This window comes from Rhodnius prolixus, unplaced genomic scaffold, assembly GCF_049639745.1.
Source record: "Rhodnius prolixus isolate KJV_2025 unplaced genomic scaffold, Rpr scaffold_10, whole genome shotgun sequence".
NCBI classification, from domain to species: domain Eukaryota; kingdom Metazoa; phylum Arthropoda; class Insecta; order Hemiptera; family Reduviidae; genus Rhodnius; species Rhodnius prolixus.
In genome coordinates this window covers 6,058,356-6,067,522 of record NW_027411615.1, presented here as the reverse complement: position 1 = coordinate 6,067,522, position 9,167 = coordinate 6,058,356, and the positions used below count along the sequence as shown (strand labels likewise).

The window sequence follows — 9,167 nt, the reverse complement described above, 5'->3', positions numbered from 1 at the left end:
GAATGCAATCTGCCGGTAAGCGGTAACCTACACATCATAACTAACTTAGTAACAGTGGGAAAGGTTAACAGTACTATCCGTAAAGTAGGTTAACTTTTACTTTTGGCTTGACGTACCTTGTTCAGTGAAGAAAGTAATACGATCTGTGAGGGAACAAATCTAATGCATCTTACTAATATTTTTTCAACATTCTCCATGCCGTTTTTTTCAAAAGTTATAAAATTACCTCGCTTAAAACAGTGGTCTTGAGGAAATTCAACCAAGTACTTCAGCCAAAAAAAAAGTAAGTTATTATTTATACAAAAAAGTTGTTTGATGTACACATTTACGTTGTAGTATCGATCGAGATTTGATAGTTTTGTCTAAATATACTACATTATGTCCCTGCTACAGCAGTTCATTACCCAAAATACATATTCATTGCTATTATTCGTATGCAGGTACAATGGTAGTCCTTTGGTCTCCTGAACCATCGAGAAGTAAAGATGATTGTTTTACACGAGAAGATACCAGTCATATTGTCATGCTAGATGATGACAGTGAAGATGACAGCATATTACCTTTTTTCGGATATGAACTTCTTCCACATGATATTAACAACGAATATATTCAGGAGGTATTCTTTATTGCAGCTCATTTTGATTTTTTTTTTCCAAAAATGTAAGCTGTAAAAAAAAAAAATTGGGAACCCTGTTTCATATCAGTTTGTTTGAAGTTACTTTATGAAGAGGTAAATATTGTTGCAAATAATGGTCATAGCAACTTCATTTCACAAAAGAAGAGGAGTTTTCAGAACATATTAAATTTTAAAGATTTAAAGTCACTAGTAATAGAAAAAAAGAGAAGGGAATGCCACAACAATAAGGTTGGAAAAGATAATTCGGTAGGTAATGTATTTTGAAGAAGAAAGATCTAGCCATCGTGTTAAGATGTGAACTCCTAAAGTTGCGTCGTGGTAACAGCGTTTGATTTGCGTGGATTTATACAAAGGGCCTTTGCTACCCGTTCCCTGTAAATGTTCTTTTCAAAGAATCTTCTGGGATTTAGGTTTTATTAAATGAAACAAAATCCCCAAAAACAGAGCCTGATTGATTTACTGTTGAATGTATTCTTTTATAGAAAACCTTTGCTTCACATTGAGATTCTTCTTGTGCTTCACAATTCTAGTTTTTTGTGAAATGTTGCTTAAAGAACCTGGTTAGTTACTGCCTTTTATCCTGTGAAAATATACATTTCGAATTTTTACAGTTCAATCTGCACTTTATTGATCTATATAGTGATCATAACTCAAATAGTTCATTCTGGATAAATTTTCTCTAGAGCAAACTTGATTCAGATGTCCTCTAACTCAATAACTTTGTTGGAATCTGTCGTACTCACCTTTGTGTGGGTGACTACCTCATAAACAACCCTTATACAACTGTTCTGCCGGAAGGGGCTTGAAATTATTTTACGAGTAAATCTATAAGTGTTCCATTTAATTGATAATATGTTTAAAATGAAAATTGGATTTTCAAACCACAAACTTTTTATTAATTTTGCAATTGAAAGATAAAACATACAAATTGAAATACATATTGGGAAAGTAAAAAACCAGTTTTTATCAGTGATTTTTAAAGAACTAGGAGATAGAATTCGATTTAAATGTGTTCTCAATGAATGGGTTAAGGTATGGCTGCATGAAAGGTTGCACTGGCGTTCGTAATTAGTGATTTATTTAAACATTTAAAACCATGCTGTTTACTTCAAAATTATTTTCATATTTTGATAATAGTAAAAATAAACCATTATCACAATGCGCAAAATAAAAGTTAAAATATAAATTTTAAAATGAGAACTAACGGAAAATTCTAATGCAGGCAGAACTGGGTTCAGATTCAGATAGTAGTGAAGGTGAAGAGTTAATACAAGATGAAGTTCCGACATCTGAAGGTCTACACAAACCTGTAATTTTTTATTTCTTTTATAGTGATAGTTAAAACATTTTGGCAAAATAATTGCAGTTTTTGCTAACATTTTTCTTTAAGGTTACGGTTACATCCGAAGAACATCCTAGGCAAGATATAGTTATTGATTTAGATGAAGTCCGAGCGGCGATGAGTAATATAACTTTGCCAGATTCAGCAATACCACCCTGGGCCGCTAATGTTCCAGAATCTCAGTGGACTTCATTTCTTGTTACTAGAATCAGGAACATGCAAAATCCAAATCAAAATGTATAGTGTTTTTTTTATCAGTTTTTAAATATTATAAGCTGAATTATTAAAATTTATAATTTTTGGAAACCTTATATATCTCCATTCATTCCAAACCTACACTCCGCAGCCTGAAAAGGTGTGATCGTAGGCTCTGCTCCGAGAGACTAACAAGGAAATTAAAGCTAAATAAATGCACTAAAATGTTAGATCGATTATTCACTGTAACATATTACAAGGAACTGAATGTTGTAAGTGGTCTAACCATTTTTATTTAACATAGTTTGTGGACTCAGAATCTAAGACATTGAGAACTGTGCTAACAAAAGTTGAAGGGCAGCGCAGATTTCATTACTGGAGAACAACATCCAAAATTATTTCAATGGAACTAAACCTGAAAGAAAAATTGTCACTTAAAATTATTGTAGCACTTCGCGGAAGATCACGTGAAAGTTCCACAGCACATATTTCGTAATTAGGTATCTTGAGCCTTCTTGCTGTACTATCTGCTCAGAGTGAGCTACTCTACTAATGATCATATAAGTTGATATTCCATAAAAGTTGTAAGTATAATAATTCTTAAAAGAACAAACTCTTATTCCAAAAAAATACTTGAGGAATATTCTTCCTTATTTATCGATTAACTGGAAAATATTTTCAAAAACTTTTTTATCTTAAAAAAAATATAAACCAATTTTAACTCATATATTTATTAATCTGAATGACAAAGAAACGCTGTGACCCCTCTTTTTATCCAATGACTGCAAGTTTGATTACCCCTGTTCAGTTCTATATTTAACTCCCATTTCTCGTCAAATATACTTTCATCTTTATTTATATTGCAGTAGAATAAAGGACATCTGTACATACCTATTGCATAAAAAATATGTATAAATATAATTGTTTGTGGGGTTCAGTAATCATAAAATAAAAGTCTGTACAAATTAACATACGATCATCCACGACTTTCTCAGTTTTTAATATTGGTTTGAAGTGCATAACGGATAACGGAGAATGAAATTGTAACGGTGTTGCATTCACCAGGACCAATTCCTTAGGATCCCAACCTGCACCGGTTATAAATATTCCTCTTACAAGTATTCCTTCCTAAAAATAATTTAAATTATAATTTATTGAAAACTAAAAACTTTTTGTTTTCATATTAGTATGACTTAGAATAACAAAATGTAGTAAGTAATGGAAACAGCTTTCAGTTACTTTAATAAAATCTATTATTGAAAATGAATGAGATTATTGCACATAAGTGGTCTGGTCTAATTAAATTAGTACTCAACACGTTCAATTTTAGTATTTAAATTAATTCTTCAATAGTTATTCTAATTTTTGGTTTAGGTTTAAAACATTTTGAAAATATTTCGATGTTTGAAATTACCGGCAATACTTCCTTAGCAGTAAGAAGATAAAAAAAACAAAAGAAAAGAAAAGTGAAATATAGACATCTTCATACTCCCAATATAAACTATACTGGAACAACTTACTGGAATCTAGTCCAGAACTTAATTTAAAAAAAAAACTAATATCTTGAATTAAAATATTTTTCAAAGGATGTGTGTTTCTGAAAATAATAACATCTATTAAATAAACGCAATTTGAAAATTTGGCTTAAAAATGTATTGGTGAAATAAATTAATGGATGTTATATATTTCATATGGACAACAAAAACAACTTTAATCGTAGTAATTATTTTAGTACACTTTAAATGAAATTTGTAGTCAATGGTGTCTAAATTTCGAGATTCTAAATAAAATATTAAAAGTAATTAAGTATATACTTACAGAAGGAACCTTGACAGGTGCCTCTGCTAGGGGAATAAATTCCCACGTCATTTCATAAAAGAGAACACCCCTCTGGGATGAAGCTTCCTGTAAAATATATGTATATATTTTTTTTAAACCTTATTATTGCAAGCATTAAGACTTACTCTAATTTATGTAGACTGGAGTGTACAATCGTTTAAAAAATTGAAGTCAGAATCTATTTATCCTACTGCACTTTTATTTCTTACATCTATTAGCCTTCAATTCGCAAAATTGTAAATATGCTGGAACAAAAACCAACTCATCTATGTTTATAACGCATGGCTAAAAAAATAAATCTATTCCAGTGCAACATTCAGATAGGCAGGGATATGATAAAATATCTTGATCTAAGAAGTGGTAGAAGCAGTTGACCAACAGGTAAACCTGGAACAAACTATGACTTTCACATCCCTGTAAAAACAAAATACTTGGCTATTTCTCGCTAGCTGAACGAAATTTTTTAAATTCAAAATATTTACCTAAAATTCTTTTAAATGTCGGAAATTAGGAACGACTCATTCACAATAAAGAAGTGATTATGTTATTCTCCCTTTTTTTTACTTAGCATACATCTTATTATATTAATAGAAAAAATAAATAATTTAGTACTTGTAAAACTGCCATTAAAACTCTGGAAGGGCTTATGTAAGCTGAAAGCCAATGTGGTTCTGACAGAGGCAGATGAGATCGGGAACAATTTTTTATATAATTTACTCGATGCACAAGATCTTCTACCCAAGAAGATAATGTCATTGATGTTGGATAATCTAAAAAGAAAATAACACATATTTCAATTTTGGCAGGTATGAAATAGCAAGTGAATTGGTTGAGTAAATTTCGTGATATAAAAAAACGTTTAATAACAGTTGTTGATATAGTATATGTAGAAAATAAAAAGTTGAAGTAAAGAAATGCTGGGATTGAGTACAGATGACTTAAGCACTGATAACAAAAATTTGTACTCTTTACTTGTTATTTGATGAATGAGTATACAATACTCAGCTTGAAGATCTTAATAATCAATTTTAGAAAACGTTATATTTTTATACAAACGTTATAAACATAGTGAAGTTATGTTTGGATTAGAAAATTCTATGGCTGAATTAATTGAGACCATTGAAAAAGGCATCTCTGGAGTTTGAAGCATTAAAGAAAGATTTTTAACGCTGTTAACATTTAATATGTGCTGTATCTTAGAAAATTAAAAGAGAAAATAATTTAGTATGTTATAAAGTAGAAGAACCTGACGATGAAACTAACTTCAAGCTAAATGAAAAAATCGGGAGTTGATAACGACTAAGTTAGAAACAGAGATGGAAAAAATCGACATAAGAAAAGGCGAAAAATTAGGTGATAAACCTTGCAGTTCTTACAATTTTTCCAACTTTTTGGTAAGTGGTTCTCATATATGCATGTACACATTTCATCTAGAAAATCGTTCATAAATAATAATCCACTTATCCCTTCCAAAATCAAATTAGATTGATGTCTAACTGTAGCTAGCAATTTATTATAAACGTCAATCTAAAAATGAAAATTATTTAAAACAAAATGTTTAAAAAATGTAGTAATAGTTGAATCATACAATTAACTAAACAAAATAAAGATGTAAATACCTCTTTATTCAAAACAATAGTCAAAGGAATAAAAACCACGGTTTCTGAGATTTTTTGTTCAATAGGGGTCGGAATTTTTTCAATTATTTCGGTAATACGACCCAATACCTACAAACAATCATAATTTAGATTTGCCCTTAGATTTCTTAAAAATATATAACTATGACATGTGAGAATTTGTTTGTACTATTTATTATACAGGTATGGTAAAATACTAAACTATGGAAGACAGATCTTTGAACGGTATGGTTATACGGCTCGGAGGCATGGGTGTTGACTGAGACAGATGAGGTGAGGTTGAACTGCTGAGAGAGTAAAGTTTTGAGATGTATTTATGGCCCAGTAGTTGAGAACGGCCCGTATGGGCTGTAGTGCCAAGCGAAAAAGAAGAAGAAATCACTGTAAAAAGTAGAATTGTACATAGATTTTATTGGAGTCAGCGGTTCTAATGTAAGATATTAATATTAACAAAATAATTTAAATTTACTATATCCTCTTTTTTGTTTTTGTTTTCCAACAACACATCCATCTCTAAGGGAAGTAATGTTTCACAAAATTCCATTGCTTTTTTAGAATTTATTATGATTGCATTATTTAAGTCGAGTCCTAAAACTTCTGGGTGATCTTCATCAGGAAGATTATTCAGATATTTAGTGAACGTCGGCGCTCCTTTTACAGGAATATAATATTGTAACAGAGGAGACATTCTGAATATGAAAAAAAAAGTTAAAAAAATTATTTCATAAAAAATATTTGAGACAATGCGATTTATGCTTATTCTAAATGCTTATAAATACCTATAATTTTTAGTCTTTAAGATATTTTCATTGAACAAATCATCGAAGTAGGTGGTAATTATTCTTTTCTCCCATTCTCTTGCAGCAATACCTCCATAGAAGCGTTCAGCAATAAAATTCTTCAAAATATTCCAGGGTATCTGGTCCTCATATTCTTGCAGAACACTTTTAAGAATCTTCTGAGAATCCTTTAATTAAAAAAATATTGTTAATTCATTAAAAAAAAAAAATAACTTTCACCATAATGCGATAGTTTCATTACACTTATTGCAATATGACTTAGGAATTTTGTATATTTAGAAGTTAATTACTGGGAAATTAATTGCTACCTATGCGAAGGACACAGCTACGGCTTTCAAGAGCTAGGGTTCAAACTTTCAAACGCACACAAACACACATAATGTAGAAAGAGAAAAAATGGCTACTATTTAAATCCATTTCTTCAGTGTAATGGAATTCAAGGCGAAAAATTCAGTAAACAAACGAGAAAAAAAAACCTTTCGATGCACATTATCAATAAAATAATAAAAGTATTTACCGAAAAATCTGTAATAAGGAAATTATAATTTCCTAAACATCCACGATTAAAATACTTCTTTCTTTCTAAAATTTGAGAATGAAAAAATGTAAGAGCGAATAATAGTCTGTGATAAATTTTGGATTTTTGAAAAATTGTCAGCTGCTCTTCGGATAATTTTCCATAAATACTTTTCATTTGCCATTTCAGTCCCTGGAAATTAAATACATAGTTATTGCATATAAAGACATTGTTAATTTATTTTGATAATATTTATTTCAATATATTAAAGCTTCCAAAACTAAATTTTATTGACTTTTTAAGACATTTTCATTGAATAAATCACACTGAAATATGTGGTAATTATAAATTTCTCCCATTCACTTGCAACAATACCTCCACAGAAACATTCAGCAATAAAATGCATATCTTAAAATAAACGAAATATTAAAAAAATAATACTTTCTAGTAAAAAGTTAATCTAATATTTGAATTCCACTGATACTTCACGTTTTATAAAAACATTTTTTTTGAGACTCTAAGATTTAGAAATATTAACAGAAGGAAGAAAATAACAGAGTTGTTCTAAATAAGTAAGAAAAAAAAATTCAGCTTGATACTCTGAGCAAACATATCAATATTTGCTTAATGACTGTTTTAAGATGTTGCTTTTAACTGGAACAGTTATGCCTACAATTTATTTTGTACAGTGAGGTATGTAATCTTAACATTTCGGAAATACTTGACCATTCGTAATATTTTACCAAAAGCATGCAAATATATTATTTCCTTACCTCTGGTTCTTCTGTAATTATTTTTATTGATGAATGTAAAACTGCAGTTGGAAATTCCGGGCGAGACATAGAACTAAGCCAAAGTCTATAAAATAATGAAATAAGTTTTTACTTGAAAAAGAAATTAAGAAACAGGTCTAACAAGGAATCTTCGATTTAAGCTATTCCTTCCTAATTCCTTGTAGAAAATATTAGTTCCGTGTGCTGGCATCCCACGAAAGAACTGGCCTTTTTTTTTAAAGAAATAAATCTTGGCCTTACCACGATCTGTATTTTCACAATAGTTCCTTTTTTCTTGACAAACAATTCCGGCCTTAATATACTTAAGTTTCAATTTGTAAATGATAACTCTCTCTACCAAAAAGGACACTGTCTTTTTAAGAGGCAGAACAACCCTAACTATACATTCCAAGGATATCTATTTCTAAAACTATTATAATAGAAATAATTTGTTTTCGGGTTCAGTAGTCGCTGGGGGAAGGCCAGATCACGGGTCCAATACTTTTCAGTCAAAATAGTTTTGAAATCAGAGAGCCCAACACTCCTCCTGTAAGTGAATTAGACATGAGAGAATAAAATAAATTTCTCAAATTAAAGAACATTAGGAAAAAAAAGAATATAAGATAAATTAAAAACAGAAAGAAAATTAGTGACCTAGAGGTGGAATCTCAAATTGTACAGGAAAAATAGCAATAATACCCATGCTCCAATGTATTTATGTAAGTACCTAAAATTTGTATGAATGTTGTGGTCCCCTTGAAAACTCCTGACAATTTTTTCAAGCTCAGGAGTCCATGACATCAAGTTATGACAGTCACTAATAAAAATCCAGAAACCAAACATCTGGCTTTCAGCAATTATTCTGAAAAAATTATTCATTAAAGAAAAAAAAACAATTACGAATTAATTAAGGTTATTAAAATAAAGGATAAAATGTAACTCTTACTTTTTAACCACCATTTCTTGCCCTTTACCGATTTTTTTTATATAAACACGATTATCCATATTAACTTCCTTAGCAAGCTCCATCACTTGAAGCGTAGGATCTAGACTGTCTGTTGATTTAATAAAAAGAAGTGGAGTTCTGGGGGAGGATTCTTCAAAAGCATTTCTTAGATTGGTTACATATGGTTCTACATAAGCACGTCCAATATTTTTTTCCACATAGTGCCTGATAGCATGGAGTAATCGATCTTTTCTAAACGCACGAATTAATAACACAAGATGGAAATCCGAGCAAAGAGTTTTTACAGCTTCTAAAATAAAACAAAACAGCAATATTACAGGACTTCTTAATAATATTTACGTATTTACCTAAAGTTGTAACTAATTTAATAATTAAAAGACAACTCATCCTAAAAAATGTATTTTTTAAATTTAAATTTGTGATATTCTATGAGAAAAACAAATTAATTTAATAAAAATAT

General features: G+C 29.9%; 2 protein-coding genes across 9 annotated transcripts in view; one reads left to right on the top strand and one right to left on the bottom strand.

Annotated features, from left to right (window-relative positions):
* The first annotated feature begins 72 nt into the window (after positions 1 to 72).
* On the top strand, positions 73 to 2,290 carry LOC141457355 (uncharacterized). The gene is made up of 4 exons (XM_074134230.1): positions 73 to 283; positions 441 to 616; positions 1,860 to 1,946; positions 2,028 to 2,290. The coding sequence occupies exons 2-4, from the start codon at positions 446 to 448 to the stop codon at positions 2,220 to 2,222; spliced, it is 453 nt and encodes a 150-aa protein (XP_073990331.1). The 5' UTR covers positions 73 to 283; positions 441 to 445; the 3' UTR covers positions 2,223 to 2,290.
* Positions 2,291 to 2,886: 596 nt separating this feature from the next.
* Positions 2,887 to 9,167, bottom strand: part of LOC141457348 (dynein axonemal heavy chain 2-like) — a 72,493-nt gene continuing 66,212 nt past the window's right edge. For 3 of the 8 annotated variants that reach the window (XM_074134214.1, XM_074134215.1, XM_074134213.1), the window contains exons 76-87: positions 8,687 to 8,996; positions 8,468 to 8,602; positions 7,741 to 7,825; positions 6,968 to 7,159; positions 6,430 to 6,617; positions 6,120 to 6,339; positions 5,633 to 5,740; positions 5,390 to 5,540; positions 4,626 to 4,783; positions 3,993 to 4,079; positions 3,149 to 3,302; positions 2,887 to 3,065 (exon numbers count right to left, since the gene is read on the bottom strand). In XM_074134214.1, the coding sequence (XP_073990315.1) occupies positions 2,908 to 3,065; positions 3,149 to 3,302; positions 3,993 to 4,079; positions 4,626 to 4,783; positions 5,390 to 5,540; positions 5,633 to 5,740; positions 6,120 to 6,339; positions 6,430 to 6,617; positions 6,968 to 7,159; positions 7,741 to 7,825; positions 8,468 to 8,602; positions 8,687 to 8,996 (1,946 nt within the window). In that variant the 3' untranslated portion in view covers positions 2,887 to 2,907. Of the gene's footprint in view, positions 3,066 to 3,148; positions 3,303 to 3,992; positions 4,080 to 4,138; positions 4,401 to 4,495; positions 4,784 to 5,389; positions 5,541 to 5,632; positions 5,741 to 5,852; positions 6,032 to 6,119; positions 6,340 to 6,429; positions 6,618 to 6,967; positions 7,160 to 7,740; positions 7,826 to 8,467; positions 8,603 to 8,686; positions 8,997 to 9,167 lie in introns of those variants that run through there. The other 5 variants (XR_012460317.1, XR_012460318.1, XR_012460319.1 and 2 more) reach the window with 5 other exon arrangements.

Coding starts and splice junctions, on each gene's coding strand:
- LOC141457355 (XM_074134230.1), top strand. CDS start 446: ATGGTAGTCCTTTGGTCTCCTGAACCATCGAGAAGTAAAGATGATTGT. Junction 617..1,859: donor ACAACGAATATATTCAGGAG/GTATTCTTTATT, acceptor ATTCTAATGCAG/GCAGAACTGGGTTCAGATTC. Junction 1,947..2,027: donor CTGAAGGTCTACACAAACCT/GTAATTTTTTAT, acceptor TTTTTCTTTAAG/GTTACGGTTACATCCGAAGA.